Genomic DNA, 25,194 nt, shown 5'->3' with positions numbered 1-25,194 from the left:
TTTTTATGGATTCTTAGGCGCCTTTAGATGTTTATTTATCACAATAAAACCAAAGAACTTCGACAACTTAACACTTGCAAATTCCAGAACACAATTCAAAACGTAGAGTTCGTCGGATAAATGACACGATTCAACTAAACTTCGGAACCCAAACCAATATGCACTTCAATTCAGTTAATTACCCTCTTAGAAATAACGTAAACATTATTTCTACCCACTTATATAATAAGAACAAAGTTAGACACACTTAAAAATTTGTTATCGCATGTTATAAGTTTGGCCAAGATTCCGTGCCGCTGAGTGTATATATAAATAATCTTTTCTCTTTGCGCATATTTGATGGCGTTACAGTCTAAAATATTGTTTTATTATTTTTAGGAGTTTAAAAGATTTGGAATCTGTAGCTGTATTAAAAAATAGATTGATAAAATGCCTCATAGTATTTAGGTATTATATTAGTGTTAATCAAATGCCTCAAATCTTCTTTTTTGCGTTCGGAAATACAAATGCGAGCATTATACGCTTTTTTCAGAGTAATATTGCTGGATGGGTGTCTTTGGTTGCGTCTTTTAGATGAATGAATATCGCATTGGGACCATTGTGCTTCTTTGTCGTAAGATGTTTTGTATATATAAACATTAGATCCTTTCTCAAATTTAATGACTCGGATTTCTGACAGTTTGATGATATCGCCATCCAGGTTTTTATTAAAATTTACACCTAAATCATCAGTTAATGCTTTCCAGTCGTAAAAGTCCGTGTAATCCATTTCGTGAACGAGGTAAGGATTTCCCTTTTTTCTAGCATTTCTAATTATTTGTACGTATTGATCGGGTACGTAAATTGGACCAGATTTTTTTGCACTTTTTATAGCCCTTTCTATGATAGAATGTGCATTATCCCCTTCGTTTTGAGTATGTCCCCGGACTAAGAATTTGTGGGTTATTGATTTTATTGGCAACGTTTTTACTGCATATGCATACATGCTAAATATGAAACGGTTCTTTTGTTGGCCGCAGCAGTTGTCCGAATAAAACACAATATCCATGCTAGGACTTTCCAGAGCGATCTTTTCTAAAAATTTAAAAATACAAGTCCCAATTTCTACTGCGCCGCGGTTACCGAGTCCTTCGTGCCAAAAATAACAATCAGTACTTTTACTCTTCACATCCGTCACAGTGAAGTTCAAACAATTTAATTTTGATTTGTAAAAAAATGCAGATGATTCTCCTAATGGCACCGGCATTACTGCTTGCAAGTCATATATAGCAACTAAAGTGTTACTGTCAGGTTCTTTGCAGATCTTTATATCCTTTGACTTTTCTTCGCGACTTAGTTGTTTTTCTTTTTGATGAGAATTATATTCTGGAAGTAGTTTGTCTTTTTCTTCACCAACAGCATTTTGAAAGGACATACAGAGATCGCACTGATCCTTTTTTGGCACGAAGAAAGAAATATTAAATTTTGTGTTAAAAACGTACGCGTAAGTATCGTAACTAGCAGCTTCTTTATTTAGCTGAACACGCTGTTCTACGTAATTGCGATGCATTTCAGCGATCGTTAAACCTCCATCTATGAATTCTCTAGAGGTATTTGCTCTTAAATAATGAGATTCAATTCGCGGAATTGAATTAATATGATTTTCAATAGATAGCAAAATTTCTGGGTCAGTTGTTTTACGATTCTTATGTTTACCTCTATTGTCTACTGGTGCCATGCTGGAACTAGACTGTAATGCCTCAATAACTGTTCGAAGAGTCCTTTCACTTATATCTAAAGTATTCACTAAGAACCTTTTACAAATTTTTATGCTTTGACCATTTTTGAGAAATGAAAATGAACAATTAGGTTTTCTGGGCTTTTCAACATTCTTAACGCGACGGCATGAAATATTTGAAAGTTGTACACATGACCACAAAAAATCTCTTTGCCGTTGAAGTGACGCCAAATTCCAGTAACTTTCAAATATTTCTTTTCTCATCTCATCACTAAATTTCGTACGACATTGCAATCTACAATTACATGGAGGTTTCATTACCTTTGCATCGACTTTTTTTCCTGATCGCGAAATATACTCCTTCCCTGAGTTTTTTATCCTTTTTAATACATTTTTTTTCCACTTCTGTGGATTTCTATTACGCTTCTTCCCCTTTTTTGGTCTTTCTGAACTCGAGGTAGAAGATGGTCTGTCAGAAGTTGAACTGAGAGATACAGAACGCGGTCGAGGTGGCTGGTATTCATCATCACTATTATCAGGTGAAAAGTCGACACCAGATATATGTTCGTTGTCAGAAAGAGGAGGATGGTTTTCTTTATCCACAAAGAGTTCATGAGTGACACCAAGCAAAGAAGGTGAGCTTGCGTTATCACGGTCATTTCCAACAGACATCATGCCTAAGGCAGTGTAATCGCTGTTCTGAACATGTCTTAATGCATCAACAGAGATAGGTAATGATTTTTTTATCGACGACTTATGGGTACTGTCACTTGATGTTGTAGATGACGAATCATTTCCAGTAGAAGACAATGATGAAGAACGTTTACGTTTAAGGGTTGAGTTGTCTTCTTTGGTCAGTTGGTCTGTTATAGGCTTCATAACATTACTATTTGTAACTGTTTGCACAATACCTTCATTATTTGAAAATGGTAAGGGTACTCGGCCTTCTTGACCTAATTTGACGATTTGCTGGATTCTATTTGACTTGGGCATTTTCCTGAAACAATATACATTATATAAGTAAATTAAAAATAAAGAATTTAATTAAAAAAAAATAAGCAGTTATTCTAAAGTTTTGTTAATCAAGTTACTTTTACAAAGAATTCATTTTATAAATAGTTAAATAATAAAGTTATATGAATTTTTCTATTTCAGCGCATGCGTCCGTATTGATTTATTTGTGTTTTTTCTTTAAAAAAAAAAAATTAAATTAGGTGTTAATAATTTTGTTGTATTTAACTAAAATTTACGTTACCTTTATAGAAAAATTTACACTTAGAAAAGGAATTGCCAAATTAAGACGTATCAAAAATGAGTTTTTTTAAGAAAGATGTGGTTACTAATGAAAAACATAACAAAGTTTGCAATAATAAATTCAAAATAAAACGAAATTTTGCAATTAAGTCAAGCTGCGAACATTCTATAGAACCGACAAAGACACAATTCAATTGACGTCAATTGTGTCAATGTTGCACTAAAAATAAATGAAGTGATTGTCATAACTTACGATTGCGTCGTTGTAGACTCCAACACGTCTAAACACTGCGGGGCTCTCCGCGCGACTGTCAAATGCGTCAATTTTGCTACGGGATCGCACTCAAAAGAGCCGATTCACTAACGACATTAGCGACATCTATCAAAAACTATTGAAACAATAATTCTGACAATATTACACTAGAAAGTATGTACGAAATGAGATCGTTTGGAATGAAAAAGTCATTTTAGAGATTTTTGCAATTGTGACGATGTCGTTCTGGATGAGCGATATATTAAGTGGTTTTCGTGGGTCGCTCGAATCTACCCCAAATCCAATTTAAAGTGTATAGAAGTGTGCACTTGACTTTCTAACATTCCATTTTATTTTATTTTATTTTATTTCTTATGACTAAGTTTAATGTGTTTTACATGTTTTGATGTTTTTGTTTACTCAACTCTATTTTAGATTTGACGTCGATTTTATTGTCATTTTAATATGCAAATACCACATTTACTAGAATAATTTTTACCTGTTTGTCGGCAATTTACTATTATTTTTAAGCAAATACACTCAAGTCATTCATAATACAACTTTGTATTCAAAAATGCTAATAACATTATTGTTATCACAAAGAAATAGCCAATATTTACGAGACAAAGGCTAAGCTTTAGACTAAGTAAAACCGAATTATGGAGTTTTTGGGGGTGGAGGGCGGAGGGTGTAGGGTAAGCTATACAAGGTAACACTGCCACACTTCGAAACCCCATGGTTATGGAGATATCCAAGGTTAGGTGAAAATAACGTGTGAAAGCTGCAAAACAAGCTCAAAACTTTAACCATTGATATCTCCATAACCATGGGGTTTCGAAGTGTGACAGTGGTACCGGGAGTAGCGTTCCCCACCCTTCCCACCCTTTCCCCCACAATCCCGAAATTCGGTTTTTCCTAATCTCAAGCTTTACCGAGACAAAAATATATCGATAGTGCAAATACGGCTGCGCCCATCCGTCAAAAACAGCCTTGCAAACAGCCGTACGCTCACACAGCCGAAAGATCGTTGGCGAGATAACAGAGCTTAGAGCAGGGATGCACAGACTTATTAAGACTAAGGCCCCGTTCACACAGACCGGCTCGGAGAGCATCGGCCTGCTTTTTTCTTTTCACACAGACCGGGTCGTATACGCTTGGAATTGGCCGGAGCGGAGCCGCCAACTATTTCACATCGACCGGCTGGGAAGAGATCTGAAAGCGGGTGCGGTTAGATGTGCTCGGAGCCGGTCGGATGCGCTCGGAGTCGGGTGGATACACTACAAAGGCAGTGCCAGTATTCCGCGCAGTCTAAGTTTTGTTTTCGGTGTGTTAACGTGTGCTTTTCGAAACATGGATTTAGATAGCTCCGACGAAGAAATATATTTGTTAGCAAGATTACTTGAAATAGAACATAGGAAACGTAAGCGCAAGCGGAAACAAATATGGGTAAAACATATTTGGAAAAACAGACTAATCCATGGGGAGTTTCACACCATTTTCGAGGAATTGAAGAGAGATAGCCTAAAATTTTATGAGTATTATCGTATGGAATATTGGCAATTTTTGAAATTGACAGATTTGTTAAGAGTACATATAACAAAAAAGACTACAAATTATCGTTGCACCATTACAGCCGAAGAAAGGTTAACGGTAACTTTAAGGTAAATAAAAAACAATTATTTATACTAATCATGTTATTTAGATCACAAAATCACATCCCTCCATTTATTAAGCATTGTTTACGTTAATGAAATGTAAATTACTTATACTAATCATGTTAAATAACACAAACATCTAAATAGATCACAAAATCACAGCCCTCCATTTATTAAGCATTATTTACGTTAATGAAATGTAATTAAATAGTACAGATTTGTGTGTGTTTAATTATTATTATTATAATTATTATTGTTTTTGATTGTTTATTATTTTGTATTTTGTGTGCTGGTATTGTACCCGTAAGTAGTCTGATCTGGATAGTTTTGAGGAATATAGGTTTCGTTTGACACTAGGTAAGTAGATTGATTAGTCGATGGCGGTGAATTTATAGACAAAGAAATCTGTACTATTTTCATACAGACTTAATTCAGCTTCATTAACAATGTTAAACACGCGCCTTTTAATTCGTGCTTGGACTTCTTTTGGGAATGTTTCCACTGTATCTGACATAGACAAAAAAAAATTACGTAATGCCTTGTCACGGGGTGTAGTATTTCTTTTTTCTTCAAGATACTCTTCGAAAACCGTAGCAACATCTTTGCTTAAGCGTGGTCTCTTTTTCGAGCCAGAAGTACTTGCAAGCGATTCAACTTCAGAATGGTCAGAACGTTTAGATGATGTCGATGGTGGTGGTATTGGTGTGCCAGGCTCTGAATCATCCGATGATAATGTTACATTAGATATTTGGTTTCGATTGCGAAAAAATGGTATTATAAAAGAAAGTTCTTTTTCAAATTTTATCAATTTGGACGTAGTTGCACCATCGCCACTCTTGCCTTTTCGGTTATAATAGGCTTTTCTGAAGTTATCTCGCAGTTTCTTCCAACGATCCTGGCACTGCGTCACTGGAAAGAACAGAAATGAAAAATTAATAACATAACTCTTTTTTATTTTATAGTTCGTTTTGGTACGGCAGTCTTATATTTCTATTTTGTGTGTTTGTTTTATTTTTACAGATTCCTCATCACTGGTTGCAGTTTCAAAAACTTGTCATTTAATTTTCGAATGGGAATTTCTACAGTTCATTCAATTATTCATGAGACAATCAGAGTAATTTGTGATGTTTTGATGCCCATAGTTATGCAGATGCCAGATGAAGAAATGTGGGAAAAGGTTTCACGTGATTTCTTTAATATTTGGAATTTTCCTAACTGTTTGGGCGCTATAGACGGAAAGCATGTCAATATACAGGCACCAGATAATAGTGGAAGCTTATACTATAATTATAAAAACTTTTTCAGTACAGTGTTACTAGCTGTGGTCGACGCGAAATACAGTTTTTTAATTGTTGATGTCGGATCATATGGTAAAAATAGCGACGGCGGAATTTTACAGAATTCAAAATTTTGGAAAAAACTCAACACCAATAAGTTAAAGCTGCCCCCAAATAAACCTCTACCTAGTACCACTGAAAGCTTACCACATGTTTTTATAGGAGACGAGGCATTTCCTTTGAGCAATAATATATTGCGGCCGTATCCAAGAGAACAAGCAAGAACAGAATTATCAAAAAAAGTATTTAATCTGCGTTTAAGCAGGGCAAGAAAAGTCGTAGAATGTGCATTTGGAATGCTAACTCAAAGATTTGAAATTTATCAAAAACGAATGAAAATTCAGCCGAAGTACTGTGATTTAATTATATTAGCAACTACATGTTTACATAATTTTTTAATAGAAAATCGGACGCCAGGACAAGAGAATGAATTTCACAGCAATATAAATTTATTAACAGCAATAACAGACAATAATAATGAAAACAGTTCTAATAGCGACGCAGTTCTAACCACAAGGAATAAATTTAAGGATTATTTTTCATCAAGTGGTGCTTTAGATTGGCAAGATCAAGTGGCTACGCGAGTTTCTTAAGTTATATTTAATAAAAATTGTCTACTACATAAGTATATTCTAACGATCAGATACTCAAACGAGTTTTTAAAGTAAGGGCGCATTTAAACTCATGTTATTCCTATTTTGACTTTGAATCTAACACGTCGCAGCACGAGTTTAAGAAGCCCTTGCTTTAAAATTCGTTTGAGTATCTGGGGGTAGGTGTAAAACAATGAAAACCTTACTTACCACTTATTCCGAGACATTTGCTAATTTCCTCCCATGCATTGTCTTTCATTATCCGATCGCTATATGATGGCTTGGTTATGTCAAATAAACACTCATATTTTGACACGAGTATTATTAATTTTTCATCATTCATCTTTTCGTACAAGTACGCACAACTATTACGTTCAAATGTTGCTATCAAAATGGCGGTCGGCGCGGCCGCAGCGGGCACGCAATCGGAGCCGATCGGCTACGCGATAGAGAAAGAGCACGCAATCGGAGCCCATCGGCTGCGCGAGCGAGAAAGAGCACGCAATCGGAGCCGACAGGCTGCGCAAGCGAGAAAGAGCACGCAATCAGAGCCGATCGGCTGCGCGAGCGAGAAAGAGCACGCAAGCGGAGCCGGTCGGCTCCTTTTATTACTTCACACGAAGCGCGTTCAGGCATTTTTAATGACAAAAAAGGTGCAAATGCAAAAATAAACTTTACTACAATCACTCAAAACACTGTTTCCAACGTGATAAAAATCTGCTCTCCTCTCCGAGCCGGTCTGTGTGAACGGACCCTAAGGGCCACTCGGGCAAATTATGAACTGATGGCGGGCCGCCAGAAGTATAGGTAATTAAAGACAATAAAGAATTGATAAATATGTATTAAAATTGAAAAAGAATTTATTAATTTGAAGCGTGGCACTGCATAGTGCTTACAATTTTTTTTATATTTGGCTCAAATTTACTTGTAGCAACACGTAAAACTGCTTCCAAACTTTCATTTGCAAGGCGGTTTCGATTTTTTGTTTTATTATTATTTAGTATTGAAAAGGTTTGTTCACATATATAGGTAGAACCAAATAAGCTGGCACATTTCAGAGCGTTTATGCGCAACTCTTTGTACGTATTTTTATCAATGCAGCGGTAAAAGTTCAGCAAGTCTCCTTCGTTGAATTTGTTGCGTAAATCTTGGTCGTTTTGAATGTCGATAATTTCTAACTGCATTGACTCTGGCGCATTTTCAACTGAAATCGTGAAAGGATTGCTGAATATGTCCAACAGAGGTTTCACTTTTTTAAACTCCGAAAATCTGTCTTGAAAAGATTGAATCAAAATATCTAGCTTTTCTACATAACTGAAATTAATCGCAGTTTTGTTGAATTTTTCAGCCATTTTCTTATAATTCGGAAAATGATTGTAATTTCCAGAATTCAATTGCGATCTGAAAAGTGTCAGCTTGCATTGAAAGGATGATACATGAGCGTAGAGCTGGGATATCAGTTGATTTTTGCCTTGAAGCCGTGTGTTCAAGACATTCAAATGATTTGTAATGTCAACTAAAAAAGCCAAATCACACAACCAATCAGGATTTTTAAGTTCCGGGACATCCCTTTGCTTTTCCGCCAGAAATATTCCAATTTCTTCTATTAAATTTAGAAATCGTTCCAGTGTCAATCCACGACTTAGCCACCTTACTTCTGTATAATACAGTAAATCTCCATATTCGTTTTCGATGTCATCAAGAAATTGTTTGAATTGCCTGTGATTGAGTCCTCGTGATTTTATGAAATTTACAGTCGAAACTACCACTTTCATGACATTTTGAAATTCAATTTTTTTAGAACAGAGGGCTTCTTGGTGTATAATGCAGTGAAACTGCATGAGATCTTCAGCGTTTATGTTTTTTTCTTGCAGATGCTTTTCAGCAAAGTAACTAGCCCAGAATTGACACCAATCATCGAAGGAGCACCGTCAGTCGCAACTCCCGATAATTTTGATAAGTCCAAATTAGTTTTTGAACACTCATCCAAAAGTACATTGAGTATATCAACTCCTCTGGTTTGACCTTTCAATGAACACATTCCTAATAACTCTTCTAAGACTTCAAAATCTTGAGTAACACCTCGTATGAATAGGAGAAGTTGAGCTGTGGAACTAATATCAGTAGATTCGTCGACTGCTAATGAAAAAAAATTCAATGATCTTAGTTTTTTCATTTAATTGTTCCGCAATATTATCTGACAAAGACATAATTCGTCTTTGGATAGTCATACGATTCAGTTGAATTTTCTCAAACTTTTTTGCTGCTTCTGGGCACATTTTCTTAGCGGCAATTTCTATGCATTCTTTTACAAAATCCCCATCATTGAAGGGGCGACTTCGCTTTGCTATCATTCGAGAAATTTCATAACTAACTTCTGTAGCTGTTTCTAAATCTTGAATGGGTTTTGTAAACATAGCTTGCTGACCAATAAGCTCCCGTTTTAAAGATAACATTTTTTGCTTTCTTAATTCGCCTGTAAACTTGGTAAAAGTAGGATGCTGCGTTTCATAGTGCCTTTTTACATTATATTCCTTTGCAATCGCAACAGAATTTTTGCAAATTAAACAAACGACTTTGTTATGCGACCATACAAAAAAGTATTTCTCAGTCCAAATTTCTTGAAACTGCCGATTTTCATCTTTAACCTTACGTTTTTTACTAGGCCCTGGCTTGTCCATGTTGCGTTCTAATCCTGGCTAGGATTAACACAGCACCTAAAAACAATTACAGTACCTACTTAAATTACCCATCCTTTTTTAAATTACCAAAAATAATTGATTAAATAGGTAGGGAAACACTTATTAATAACAGAGTTTTACTTACGATTTCACCACACAATTGTACACCGGCTAGTCGAGTTAAAAATTAAAATCTACACTAGAACTATTGACACTTCACTCAAATTAAAACCGAACTGTCGGTCGCTGCGGTTAGCGTGGCTTTTATACCGCGCGTATAGAGTCGAAAACTGTCTGGAGAAATCTCGAAACCGACTCTGGAAGCTTCGTGTATTTACGTTACTTCGTTATTACGCGAGCAATCAGCGAAATTCGGGACTATTGCTATCTCGCTTGCTCTAACAATGCACGGCGCACCGATAAGCACACTTAAGAGCGCGCGCGCGAGATTCAAATTACTTTTATCGAATGTACGAGAGTTTTATTTTTGCTGTCGGCGGGCCACCAGTATTCGACCGGCGGGCCGCGGTCTGTGCATCCCTGGCTTAGAGAATACGAAAAATAACGCCTTGACCACAGCGAACGATGTGACGGCTGTGACATCCGTGATCACAGCGACGAGTACAGCCTCAATATGTCGCTTAGAGAATTGCCTAGCAGATCATTTCAATACCTCTGACTTTCAAGTGTTGACGAACAATAGAAGGAAATTAGTCGAGGGCACCAAACCAACACTAACCCACACTGTTTTTGTCCCGTAAGTTTTTTTATCTCATGTACAAGGTAATCAAGCGTAGGGGAGATAAGCCCAAAACGGGTAAGCTAAGGTTTGATGAAAAAAAAAGTAGGTTTTAAACATATTTTTAACCGACTTCCAAAAAAGGAGGAGGTTCTCAATTCGACTGTATTTTTTTTTTTATGTATGTTACGTTACATCAGAACTTTTGACCGGGTAGACCGATTTCGACAAATTTTGTTTTAATCGAAAGGTGGTGTGTGCCAATTGGTCCCATTTAAATTTATTTGAGATCTAACAACTACTTTTCGAGTTATATCTAATAATGCGTTTTTACTTGACGCTTTTTTCGTTGACCTACGTTGTATAATACCACATAACTTTCTACTGGATGTACCGATTTTGATAATTCTTTTTTTGTTGGAAAGAGGATATCCCTAGTTTGGTACCATGATAAAGAAACCAGGATCTCTTTTATTTCTATTATCATAATTCTTTCCCTATAGAGCTTTCATGATTCAGTCTCAAAATTATAAAAATATCTTCTAATTATAAAAAAAATACTGAAAAACAAAAATATTCGAAAAACCCGATTTGCCCTGGGGGGGTGCCTAAAGCGGGTAAGGCTTTTGGGCAAAACGGGTAATTAGCAATAAACATAAATAAATAAATAAATAAATAATGACATTAATCAACATACAACCAACGAGAACATAAAATGGCAATATTTGTCTTATAATTATTATCACAATCTAAAATCAGCCTCTTATAAACATTATTTTTCTTGATATCATCCTACTCTTGACACAAGTCACAGTAGTATGAACCTCTACCCGAGTATGAGGTGCAGGCTTCATGGGCCCACATTTCACAATCACGACATTCTATCCAGTCTTCTGTAGGTGGACTTTCATAAAGTTCGCTACATATTAGGCATCGGTATTCGTTTAAATAATTTTTTTTGGTCCTCTTTTTGTCTTCTTTTTCTGTCTCTTCATACTTGTCGAAGGTTTATCCTTTTTTAGATTCTTTGTTACGTGTTTTGTTAATTTTTTGCGTTTTCGCTCTTCTTTCTTTGTTCTTCCTTTATGGGGGTGCTAGTAAGTATTTCGGCTCTTTGTACTTTTCTTTTACGACTAGTTTTGTTTGGGACTATTTTTGGTATTGGTCGGATATCAAGCGGCGTCGAATGTAGAATATCTTCATTTTTATTATGTTGTTTATCAGGAGTCACATTGCCCATTGTATATTGAACAACTTGTTGATCATCCTCCGTGGATTTCGGTGTTTGAATTTCTTGATCATCTAACGTGGGTTCTGGAGTCTTACTATTAAAACGTCCAACCCAATTTTCCAGAAGACATGGTGACATAGTGCGATCTGAGTCATTTGATTGACGCCGTTCAACTTCCATAATATTGGCGTTTGAGGCATTGGTCACATCAACAGTTTGTCGCTATTCATTGACATCTGGATCGTGAGTGATTTCTGGTCGATCAGTCACGGTTGATGGCATATAATCCCCCAGTATGCCCAAAGGCATACTTTCGATTTGCACATTGATAACCTAAAAACCACAACAACAGCTCACCATTCACTTCACTTAGAACAAACTTCAAACACGTCAGAATAATATAGCCGAACTAATGATTGTACCTAACAAAAGAAAAACGCACAAATCAGGCATCAAAATTCTTCAAAAATTTTACTAAACACAGCAAAAATCTTTAATTAAAAATTACCTTGCAACCGCGTGACCTGTGTTTACCACTGCACTGCCTGTGATTGGTCGGTGCCTGGGCTGTCATTCGACGCGCACAGGTTGAAAAAAATACGAAATGCGCGAAATTTAAACCGCTTACCCGCTTTAGGCGGGGTACCCTTTTTAGGCTGGTCTCCCCTATATAAGTCCACCTGATGTAGTTCACCTTAGTCATAGTAGTGAAATGAAGCTTAGATTTATCAACTTTGAAAATTAACAATGTGAAATCATCATTCACATCATTTCACAGTCATCAACACCCATTCAATCTAGCAGAACTTTAAGTGACGACAATAAACCTACACGATCATGTACCACATTTGAGATCGTAACACATTCCTTTAAAAATTTTATCGGTTAATTACACTTTTCCTTCTATCAGTTACCATTCACACGAAAATGATTTTACAAATCAATTTGGAACTGGCTAGATTAACAATGCAAAAATATACTCGTACAAGAATTTCTTTTTTAATGAAAAAAGAAAACCCCCAGAAATGTATTCGTCATATATATAGAAAATTAATCCATTTTATATACCAGTGATAGATACAACTATCACTGGTTTTTAATTCGGATCGGACCTGTGGTTGCGCGATGTTATGAATACAATCGCCGCTATATTTTAATCAATTTGGACAAATTGAATTGAATTTATTTTAGTCGCAGCTAAAAGAAACGTACTTATGACTTCGATATCTTTATTAAGTCTGACCTAAAGAGTATAATGACATTTTGACGGCACATAGACTTTCCTGTGCAGTTGCCATATTTAAAAAAAAGAAATGCTCATACAATTTATTGTTGCTTATTCAATCACAGGACCTGTACCTCGCTTTAGCCCTGTTTCTGCAAAGCTTTGATTTCGTCGGTCAGCCAAGGAACAGGAAGATGCTTAATACGAAAAGCGCGTATAGGGGCGTGAATATCAGATAACTGGATGAGAAGGGAATTGAAATATGATATTTTTTCATCAACCCCAGACGCGTTAAATACCATCGACCATTCAATCCCGGCAGCATCCTCACGAAGTCTGTTCAAATCCATGCCACCAAAATTACGCTGCAGAAGGATCCTTGACTTTGCTCTAGGGGGGTCTTAATTTATATAAAAGAAATATGAGATCATGGTAGGAGAATGCGTTGGCTGAGCATTGACCATGCTTTTCAACATGGTCAGGTAGAAACAAGAATAAGATCTAGGAGGGATGAAGCACAATTGGGTAGGGAGTGGGTAGGTTGCAAGGGTAGGACATGCATATTGACGGAATTAACAAGAAAGTAAAGACCTAAAGATCTCCCGTCGCGTTTAAGGAGGCAGGTATTATAGGAGGTTGCTCTGTGACAAAATAGAAGCACCATCAACTCGGTTAGTGGACACCATAGATAATAATACACTTAAACTAGCTAGCTAACTAAGCAACTCAAAGATTTACAAGAAAAGTTTACGGGCCTCGGCCACTAGTTTCTCATTGGCTCCATAGATGGCATTAATCTAATAATATTATATTTTATTTAAGGATTTTGTGATAATTGAAAAACTACTAATTCATCATATTTAATCAATTTGTCGTTTAACAATATTATTTGACATATTTTTACAAAGAAAGACTTGCATGATTTACCTATTAATATTTATTTTTTGTGTTTGTCAGTTTTACAATAATCAAATGTCTGAACTTTAATTGGATCAGTCTCGTCAAAGGACGTTATTTTTTCATCTATAATTCTATTTACATTTTAACAACAACTGTGAATTATTATATTTATTGCTAGATTACTAATATAATCAATTAATGAGCCTTTACGCTATTCACAAGATGTAATCTATAAAAAATCTTATTTTCTCTATTAGACAATCTGATTCAGGAGCCTCACGTAAACAAGCCACAATCATATAATACATTTCGTGTAATAGACTTACAATTTTTTGACTAGGGTGAAATAAAGATTTTTTCGTATAATCAATTTCGTAAATAAAAAAATTTACGTCTACTTCATTATTTATAATGTTAAGTTTTACATTTTTTAATAACATATCTAGGTACATATTTTTTTGATTCTCCATGTATCTTTGAGTAATTATTTTTTATTTCGTCCATTAATATCAATGTCATATGATTGTGAAATTATGGGAGGCTCCTGTTTTCTAGGAAGTAAAAATTTTAACGATTGTAATGCACTATTATCGTCTTGTTCACAGTTAGCACCCAAAGAGTGTGGCGAATTCAAATTATTGACGTGTAATGTTTTAAACGCATTAATGAACTGTACGCATGTTGGATTTACATTTCGAATTCCATTACTCCAATGTTGCAAAAAAAAAAAAATCTAGAGGGTCTTGGTTTAAAGGAGGCGGGCGAACGTCCATAGAAAGTTGGGCCTGAACGTTACATTGATGATTTTAGTGTTATTCTATAGAAACTATAGTCCTTTATCAAATACAGAACATTTTGCATAAATCCTCCATGGGAGAAAAGAGTTATAAGATTACTTTGTTTAGTAAAAAAACCTCAAATCGTTATAGTCACTCAGTACTTGTGTTATTTAATGTACAATTACACGACTATGGACACCTACGGTTCAATGATAAAGCATGTTTATTACAACTGAATCTATGTATTTGTTATTTTTCATTTGTCAATAATAAAGGGGAGAGTTAAATAAAAAATGGTTAATTATTTTAACATTTATTTAATCATCATCATAAATCAATAGAATGTTATTTAAAAATTGTGCAGGTGGTATTAGGTTTTCTTGATGTCTTGCCCAGCCTAGGTACCATATTGCGGACATAACATGGCAACAGCAACCTACTGTTCGTCTCCCTACAACACAATTGCAGTAATAAGCTCGGATGGCATCCCTTCCTCTGCGAGAATTGTCAACTAATATGTATACAAAGTACGTTTTTGCACTTATATGCCGGGACTTTATTCGCCCTCTTAATAACCAACAAGTACTGGGTGTTGACAATTCTCTCTGTAGGTTGCTGTCTGTTTCTCGACACACTTCGACTTCATATCGCCCATCATGCCTGATGTGCTCTCCGTAATAGGACCTGGCTTGTTTGATCTGGTATGTCCCCAAAGATATTTTAATTAAATCACTATATGTGAGCTGGGGAAAATCATTGAGATTATGATTATATACATTCATTCTAATAAAATCAGCTCTGCGTCTATTCACATTATTTTGATTAACATAATCTCCTAAATCATTTTCTTTGAACATATTATCGTTAATAATCTGTAATATCTCCCCAGCATCATCACGGTTTCTAATAGGAGGGCGAAAAGTATTAAGAAGAGACGCAGCCACCTTAAAATCTTTCATCAAGTGCCTGGAGGCAGTATTAAAATAATCTTGCCGTAGCAATTTAAAGTCTCTTAAACCAGCCATTAACCACTTCTACAACCCATCTACATATGGTGACTGCCCTCGACTTATTCGCTTCAATAGTGGAATGCTGCCATTCACCCTCCTGTAATGTTGGTGGGACATACGTTCTGTAACCACATTCGTTTAACAAGGGCAAGGCATCTCTGAAGCCCCTATCCAATATAAAGGCATCATCTGATGTAAAATATTGGCGTAACATTGAATTAGGGTCACGAAATTCTTGATTAATTATATCTGCATCAGATGTCGTTGCCGGATAGGGGCCCATCACATCAATAATATGACCATCTGTACAAACAATCATGAAGGGTTTTACTAAATTGTCATATTTATGTAAACTATAAGTACTTTTTTGATAAAAATAATTCGAACTTTTTTGAACATAACAGTACGTTCCGTCAATAATTATGACAGGCTTATTTTCGCCATCCACAGTTCCAAATAAGCCCTGGGGTATTAATAATGTTCTTTCTACTATTTGTTGCCGGTTTATGTGGTTAAGACCCAAATGCATCGGCACAAAATAATCATATAAAAGGTCTCGAGCTTCAGACACATAACCATCTAGAGTTCTTTTGGGAATATTAAATAATTCTGAGATTCTTTTATTAGAATCACCAGTTCTCAATTTCATTAAATAAGCAGTCAATCCAATGCGCCCTGAAGGTTTGCGACACAATTGGGGTACTTCATTTAAAATACTTTGGAATTGATCTTTTGTAAGACCTATCCAGTGGTGGACCGAGTGGTCTACCATACTTAAAATGTCCGAAAAATTGAGCGCAGCACTTGGAAGGCCTTTCAGTAGAAGCATATCCTGAATATGAAATGCTGTAAACACATTAACATAATTTTCTAAAGCCCCTGCTAGAAAATCCCAAGATTGTGTATTATTATGCAGATTGCATAATCTGTTGTTTTTGGAACATAGAAGTTTAAAGAATTTAATAACATTTTTCTTGTGCTATCAGGAATTCTACTTCTTTCTGACCTTTGACACCCTTCCACAAAACAACGTGACTCTGTTTCGACAGCCCTAATGTAGTCCGGTAAAACTATCATATCTCTCTGTCTTTGAGCAGATTGAGACGGAGGCTCATGAAGAGATTCATGGCTTGTGCTGGTAGATGGGGATGGGGGCTGACGGGTTGACCAAGTGGTTTGAGATATATATTCATGGGGTGTTAGAGTAGATGAAGAAGTTTCACCCTGTTGACTTATTTCCACTTGTGACGCTGAGGATCCAGATGGTGAACCAACAAAATGATGAGCATCTCTATCGGCTCTCACCCAGCAACTGTGACATATAAGAGCTCTGCCATGTGGAATCTGAAACAGTATTCATATCTAAGTCATTTTATAGCTATGAATTGAACACCTGATACTATAACCAGATTAAGTATAGTGAGATATAAAGTATGTTTTTGGTCTAAATCTCACTGCTGGGTACTGAGTTAAGTACTAGTCATTTACACTAAATTGCTATAACATTGGCAAAAAGCTACCGCACTACCTCTTTTAACTTACTAGGGAATATAATAAATAAACATACAAAAACAATACTTACACTACGAGGTATAATCCATTCACGAATAACCGTTCGAATCATTTTCTCTCGTTCAGTGTCAGTACGCAGTACATGTGATCGTGCCCGTAATACTGAACGACCACAGTTGATGCATACTTGACGATGTCCAGTTGTTACATGTGGAGATGATTCATTAATGCCCATGGCAATAACTGCTAAATTCCTGCAGGCTTGGCAGATGTGATGAGAGTCGTTAACCTAAAAAAGACAACATTGATTAGTACCTATTATTCAATTAGACTATGAAGATTTAACTTTTGAACAAGTCGAAAAAAAGCAGTGACATCAAGTAGATGCATGCCTTGGCACAATCAAGATTTGTTAGAAGGATCCTCAGCCAGTTTGCATAAAACTTAAGTACAGTAGTTTAAAATATATTGTTAATGAAGACTAAGTTTTTTTTAACCAGCAGAAAATAGTTGTGGTAAATAGAAAATCACTTCAATAAAGTCTTTCGTGTTTCATTTCAAACAATCGAAAGACACATTCACAAGTTTTATTCATATTACAAAGTAATTTAACAGTGACGAAGCGATAAACTTAACTTACCACGTGGGGTGCAATCCATTGCTGTATAACTGAAAGAATGCCGTCATCTTGCAGTTGATGCATTCCTATAGTAGTACTGCGCCAAGTGGCTATACCGCAATTTATACAATGATGTTGTGCACTCATTGTATTAATTTATTTGTGTGTATTCGAAATCCAAGAAACAAGCTGAGGTCGTCGAGAAGGCAAGTTAACAAAATCCGTTGTGAGAAAAGCGTGAGTCGTGTGTTACAGCAATAATCGTCAGAATCCTTTAAACGTAGCGAAAGTCGTGAAATAAAAACCAAAAGATCAAACGAAATGCACAAAACACAAAAATATTTACGGCCGCAAGCTGAGAGCAAAACGAGCGAATGACTTTGCCACTTGACTGACACCCGACTTAATTTTTTACGCTTTCGATTGCCACATTAAAAAATAAAAGTAATCTTTTTTTATAATTAAAATCTTTTTTTTTTTTTGAGAAAACCATTATACCCATTGCAAATCACGATGGCATTGCATACTCTTATTATGCAACATAAGTACATAATAAAAAACCTTAAAAATAAAGACAAAAAAAAAAACGAATTGGTAATCCAATAATTCGTTTTTCTCACCTAGCAACATTTAAAGTGTCCCTATTGGACAGAAAAAAGTACAAGGGCACAGGAAAACAAAAGTGTTTCAATTTATTAATCAATTTACTATCCCATGGTAAAATAACGAATCGTTTTGGCATTTGGAATGAAAAAACTTGAAACGAATATTAATAAATATTTCAATGATGTAACGGACCATAAAGTTCAGGCCCATTTTCGCCCGTCGCCTTTCTTGTTAATAAACTTGTTACATTATGTTTTTTATTTAAGTATTCGCACATTTCTTTAAAGTTTCCATATTATGAACCCAATTCTCAAGGGAAGGCACTTTCTCCAATTGTATTTTTGTGCCATTTTTTTTAATTAACTTTTATGAATTCCATTGATTGGAAAATGGGCAAAAATTCATTCCACAACCCAAAGTGAGGAGAATTGTTCTTCAAGCATCCTTTGTACATTTTTGCATCACTTGGTAAGAGTGACCATTAAAAGAGTCCAACAATTTATCCATTATAAGGAGAAAGTCTGAAGTTTCTTCGCAATCAGCTGGAAGAATTTTGTGCTCTAAAATAAAGAAAAAAATTAATGGATTGGATGAATAGATTTTTTTGTTCTTTGGGAGTCAGTGTTTGTAAGCTAATTTTGAATTTAGCCCGTTAAAACTGTTCACTGTTCTTAACTTATAGAAAATGATCTTTTCATATCGAGGTTCACTATAGTGTTCCGAAAAGATCCGAAAAGGCGAAAATACGCCGTAAGCCGACGATCCTTTTATAGGATCCCCGCTCGCTTCACCTTACCAACCTAACAAACGTCCAGAACGTTATTTTCGGAACGTTAATGGAATAAGCTGAAGGGCTCTTAGTAGGTCCCTCACCCCCTCTGCGAGCATCGCTTCGAGCCAGTGAAAAGGCTCGAAGTATAGTCTCCGAGCTCGTCACGTACAGGTATCGTTTTGAAGTCAGATAATGAAAAAATAAATACCTCAAGTTGAAACTTACTTGCAAGGAATCTCATTGTTGACGATACTCTTTGGCTAAACACCTGTGCAGCATATTTAACTTTCATCTTAGGTAATTTTTCTTTCATTATGTGGGTCTCAGTCAATTTGTTTACGAGTCTAATTTCATCTTCACCAACATCTAGTTTTAAAAGCATTTCTAAGTGCTCTCATTTGGCGTATTTTGTTTTACCATTTTGTAAAAATTTTAAATTTTTGACAGAAAATTATTTCGCATCCCCTTAAGTAAATGTGGCCAAACAGTGGTAAAACTTTTAGATCAGCCAACTCAAAAGCCAATGTATTGTGTTGTTTTTCGTTTTTAAGATATTTGGCTTTAATGTCATCTTTAAGGCTTTACACTGGCTGAATGGCAACAACTGTCAACCCAATCCTTGAAATTTGTCTTATAACATTTGTCAGCAGATTTTTCAAGTCAGCTTTTTTTGTACAGCCGTGAGTTAAATAACGGCGAACGAATTTCTTTAAAAAAAAATTTATTTATTAATTATAAGATGTTTATAGTAACAAATGTTCTACAAGACTGATTTTAAAATAATAATTAATTTAAACATTCTAAACATTTTTGAATATCATATCAAACATTGACCGCTCCAGCGGGGTTCGAACCCGCGTCTCCGACGTACCGTGTCGGCGCTCTAGCCAATTAAGCTATGGAACGAGACACCCGCTCGAGCGAAATTTTCGATATGATATTTTTAAATTACGGTTTAAGCGAACCGTGGCGCCGTCTATAGTGAGCTCTTTACAGAAACCCGTAACTATTCAAAGTTTCATATTACAATGAAAATCTTTGACAGGAGACGACGCCGTGCTATTTTTAATATCTAAGATTTTATTTTTGTGTTACCCACATTAGGAATTCTAAACATTTTTGAATATCATATCAAACATTGACCGCTCCAGCGGGGTTCGAACCCGCGTCTCCGACGTACCGTGTCGGCGCTCTAGCCAATTAAGCTATGGAACGAGACACCCGCTCGAGCGAAATTTTCGATATGATATTTTTAAATTACGGTTTAAGCGAACCGTGGCGCCAAAAAAAAGAGCTCACTATAGACGGCGCCACGGTTCGCTTAAACCGTAATTTAAAAATATCATATCGAAAATTTCGCTCGAGCGGGTGTCTCGTTCCATAGCTTAATTGGCTAGAGCGCCGACACGGTACGTCGGAGACGCGGGTTCGAACCCCGCTGGAGCGGTCAATGTTTGATATGATATTCAAAAATGTTTAGAATTCCTAATGTGGGTAACACAAAAATAAAATCTTAGATATTAAAAATAGCACGGCGTCGTCTCCTGTCAAAGATTTTCATTGTAATATGAAACTTTGAATAGTTACGGGTTTCTGTAAAGAGCTCACTATAGACGGCGCCACGGTTCGCTTAAACCGTAATTTAAAAATATCATATCGAAAATTTCGCTCGAGCGGGTGTCTCGTTCCATAGCTTAATTGGCTAGAGCGCCGACACGGTACGTCGGAGACGCGGGTTCGAACCCCGCTGGAGCGGTCAATGTTTGATATGATATTCAAAAATGTTTAGAATTCCTAATGTGGGTAACACAAAAATAAAATCTTAGATATTAAAAATAGCACGGCGTCGTCTCCTGTCAAAGATTTTCATTGTAATATGAAACTTTGAATAGTTACGGGTTTCTGTAAAGAGCTCACTATAGACGGCGCCACGGTTCGCTTAAACCGTAATTTAAAAATATCATATCGAAAATTTCGCTCGAGCGGGTGTCTCGTTCCATAGCTTAATTGGCTAGAGCGCCGACACGGTACGTCGGAGACGCGGGTTCGAACCCCGCTGGAGCGGTCAATGTTTGATATGATATTCAAAAATGTTTAGAATTCCTAATGTGGGTAACACAAAAATAAAATCTTAGATATTAAAAATAGCACGGCGTCGTCTCCTGTCAAAGATTTTCATTGTAATATGAAACTTTGAATAGTTACGGGTTTCTGTAAAGAGCTCACTATAGACGGCGCCACGGTTCGCTTAAACCGTAATTTAAAAATATCATATCGAAAATTTCGCTCGAGCGGGTGTCTCGTTCCATAGCTTAATTGGCTAGAGCGCCGACACGGTACGTCGGAGACGCGGGTTCGAACCCCGCTGGAGCGGTCAATGTTTGATATGATATTCAAAAATGTTTAGAATTCCTAATGTGGGTAACACAAAAATAAAATCTTAGATATTAAAAATAGCACGGCGTCGTCTCCTGTCAAAGATTTTCATTGTAATATGAAACTTTGAATAGTTACGGGTTTCTGTAAAGAGCTCACTATAGACGGCGCCACGGTTCGCTTAAACCGTAATTTAAAAATATCATATCGAAAATTTCGCTCGAGCGGGTGTCTCGTTCCATAGCTTAATTGGCTAGAGCGCCGACACGGTACGTCGGAGACGCGGGTTCGAACCCCGCTGGAGCGGTCAATGTTTGATATGATATTCAAAAATGTTTAGAATTCCTAATGTGGGTAACACAAAAATAAAATCTTAGATATTAATTTAAACATTACATTCGAAACTTATGAACTAAATGCACTTTTAGAATTGTCTCACGGAAACGCTTGGTCAGTAGCCATTGTTACAACTTGAGCCGGTGGCGTCGATGGGTCGCGTAACTCCTCTCTCCTTAAGCTGGAAGCGCATTTTGCAGCTTCCTGTAGCGTCCTCGCTGCAACTGTTCTGTCTGACTGTAGGTTCTGCCGTCTTGTATGTTTTACTTCGGCGTTGCCTCCATAGATATAATTTCCAGCTCATAATTCCAGCGCAGATGATGTATATTCCGATGGTAGGCAAACTCGGGGTAGCCATCATAACTTGCCAATTAATTTCATCTTCGTTTGAAATGTCGTGTCTTCTGCACGTTCCATCAACTCGTGGATTCTCTCAAGGTACACTGTATCTTTTCTTCTGGTATGATTGGAAGACTTGGTAATGGAATGATTTCATCTATTGTTATGACGTCAGAATTTGTTCTCAATATTTTATTTGATATTTCCAACTGACAGTCACTTGTGATGCTGACGACGCTTGTGATTTGAATACTGGATATCCTTTTGTATATTGTTTTTGAACCACAATGAATTCTTAAAATTTCATCGTGTTGAAGAATTATCAGCCATTTGTTTTCTTCTATTTTCTGTATTTTCTGTTGCTTAAGATTCATTATCGCTCTTGTACAGTTTGCTTTTTGATGTTTGATGAGTGATATAACGCAGGAAAACACATATGAGTTCACGCAATTTTGGCGCGAACTTGTGGAGGCCTATGTCCAACAGTGGACTGCAATAGGCTGAAATGACAACGCAGGCACCAGATTTATCGACGGGTTGAGTGTTCAGCGTCGCGCAGAGATGGGCGTCTTTTTTTTTTTTTTTTTTTTTTTTTTTTTTTTTTTTTTTTTTTTTATTTGGATAGCTTACAGCTTATTATAACTATAACTCATACAGAATATGAATAAAAAAAAAGCTAATAACAAGCTATCACATATAGATCTCTTTAGATATATATATATAGATAGTCTTGCGTGATCTTCTAGCAGCTGTCCTCTAGGTAAGAGTACTTACTCCTCGCTACCCAGTACTAGGTATTTGGACTTGGAAATAATAGTTAAATTTTGCTTATCTGGGATGGAATAGATATGGAGAAGGTCAAAAATGTTTGGATCAACGGAGTGTATTTCCAGGATAAATGTTGTTGCGTGCTCTGTGCTATAAGCTTTTACACTAATTGACTTTTCTATACTATGTATATTTTTGATGCTTATGCTATCTACTGCTTTGAATCTATTTGACTTTTGCATGTTGTGAATCTCAGTTATTAAATTATGTGGAGCTATTATATTTGGGTACATTACACCTATCTGAGCAAAAGTCATTGCATCTTCTAGGACTAAGAGCTTATGTAATAGGAACTCTAAACTAAAATTTATTTGAATATATAAATCTAAAAAGGTTATATGTATAATTACTAAATTATTACTAATAGTGGCATTTTTCAACAGGTTTACTACTTTTTCCTCATTTTCTTTAATAATTTGTATTTGTTTGCTAAATTCTTTAATTGTATTTTCCGCTAAGAATAAAGATTGTTTCTGTGAATTTTGAATTTTATAAACTGCATTTCGTAAGTTTGATATTTCATTTTCAAATTTAATCGCATCTTCGTAGTCTAAATTTCCTGTAATTGCTTTAACCACAGATCCTAATCATTTATTATACCTCGCCTAACTCTAGTTGAATACGGTGCTATAAACATAATTTTCTTATTTATTAAACTTAAACTAGCTTCTACCTGATTCTTGTATGTTTGATAACGTATATCCTTACGACCTAATAACAACCTATCCTCTGCATCTTTCATTATTTACGGGATTAAGGGTCAAGTTGGCTGTTGCGAAGAGCACTTAGGCTCCTGCGATGAAGGTCCTGTAGTTTGCTTGTTTTTCCACGGTGACGTGGGCTGTAACCACCGTGGTCTTTTTTTTTTACAAGTGTTATACATCCACGGGCTTATGAACCCATGTCCTTTTTTGTTCTAAAAACGTGCAATTTTTATTTTTATTTTTTTCTATTTCAAGGTAGGCGTTACTCAGCAACATCGCTGTTCGTGAGACGTGAGTCCACCGACCGGTTCTTAATCTAATGTATGGTACAATTTGTTTTTTTTTTTTTTTTTAATTTTTTTTATTTTTTTGTATTATTATTTCCTTATAATACTATACTTATATCTAGCTTAATCTTAGTTTTCTTAAAAATATATTTTTTAATATTATCTATATTACCACCAACTTACTCCTCCCAAGGAAAGCAACCTATTCGAATTTTATTTTGACATCTCGAGAATACTCTCAACGACGGCGGTGTCTCTATTATGAATATCTTGAGACTATGCTCGAGGATGTTTTTTTCCGCAGCCTTCGCCGCCCTCCCGACGAAACGACAGATCGCGTTATCTCTGTAGTCGGTGTAGTAGACACAGGCCTTGGTGTAGTAGACACAGGCCTTGGTGTGTCTAGTCACCGCGACTATCGCGTGCGAAACGCTGTCATGTATTCGCAGCCTCCCACTCCTCGTCTGGATGACGATGACACTCTCACTCGTCTGGCCCTGCGCCTCGTGGATTGTCAAGACACGCGACCCCTCCCCTTTCCCGTATCCCTGGTCCACCAGCAACTTCTTCTCTTCTTGCGTGAAGACCAGGTATAGGGTCCAGTTCTGTCTTGCAAAGATTTGCGCGCCCGTGAAGCTTTCCACGCGCAAGGAACGGATTTGCCACCACACCAACCACTGTGGTCTTGTCTGTGGTCCAACATTATCGAAGAACCTATGTTTGGGTATATTACTTGTTTTGGCATCTCTTTTGGTTTGGCTTGTATGGGAGGTGAATGAAAATTATTAAATTTACTATGCGCTAATCGTGCCTCCTCTTGTCTAGCTGTTATTATCGCTACCTCCAGGGTCGTAGGTTGTGAAATACGCACCCCGATCAAGACATGAAATTTAAGGTTATTGATGTATTGGTCGATTACCATATTTTCCTCATACGATTTATCACTGTGCCTACCTACTGAGTTTAACTTATCTAATATATCACTAAGACGTTTGCCGAAAGCCTCCGCGTCTTCATTTTTATTACGACGGACACGCGTTAGCTCCTGCATTACTTGAATCTCGTTACGCGGCTCTTCTAACCTACGTAATAATGCTTGTAGCGTCCTTGTTTGACTCTACACACTTTTCTTGTTAATATGAAATAAACCCGAATCACAATTAATTAAATTAATTAATTTATTGATCCTTGATGATGATCAAATGACCCGGTGTGCGAGCACGCGCGATCGCCTTGATAGATCGAAAACGTACAGAATAATTATTATATTGACAACCAATTTATTTAATAAAATCGCTGATTCGCAAATGTACGACTTGGTTCGTACATGCTCCCACACCGAAAAGTTAGTAGTGATGAGATGATGATACAAGGTGATTCCAATTGGTTCTTAACCTACACTTGTTAGTAAGAAAATAAAAACTAATTATCTAAATAGAAT

The 25,194-nt window shown here is 36.3% G+C and overlaps 1 protein-coding gene and 1 long non-coding RNA gene across 2 annotated transcripts; both read right to left on the bottom strand.

Annotated features, from left to right (window-relative positions):
- Nucleotides 1-324: 324 nt before the first annotated feature.
- Nucleotides 325-3,284, bottom strand: LOC123664666. Its single transcript, XM_045599181.1, has 2 exons — nt 3,225-3,284; nt 325-2,714 (listed from the first exon to the last, which is right to left on the bottom strand). Exon 2 carries the CDS (start codon nt 2,708-2,710, stop codon nt 410-412), a length of 2,301 nt encoding a protein of 766 aa, XP_045455137.1. The 5' UTR covers nt 2,711-2,714; nt 3,225-3,284; the 3' UTR covers nt 325-409.
- Nucleotides 3,285-5,669: 2,385 nt separating this feature from the next.
- On the bottom strand, nt 5,670-24,756 carry LOC123664709. The gene is made up of 3 exons (XR_006744873.1): nt 24,744-24,756; nt 19,681-19,683; nt 5,670-5,788 (listed from the first exon to the last, which is right to left on the bottom strand). It is a non-coding gene; the product is annotated as an uncharacterized LOC123664709 (long non-coding RNA).
- Nucleotides 24,757-25,194: the final 438 nt, after the last annotated feature.

This window comes from Melitaea cinxia, chromosome 22, assembly GCF_905220565.1.
Source record: "Melitaea cinxia chromosome 22, ilMelCinx1.1, whole genome shotgun sequence".
NCBI lineage: Eukaryota > Metazoa > Arthropoda > Insecta > Lepidoptera > Nymphalidae > Melitaea > Melitaea cinxia.
Note: the sequence above shows the minus strand (reverse complement) of the source record. Positions and strands in the feature narration are given on the sequence as shown.

Bases quoted from the DNA above. Each gene is read 5' to 3' on its own strand.
- LOC123664666 (XM_045599181.1), bottom strand. From the start codon at position 2,710: ATGCCCAAGTCAAATAGAATCCAGCAAATCGTCAAATTAGGTCAAGAA.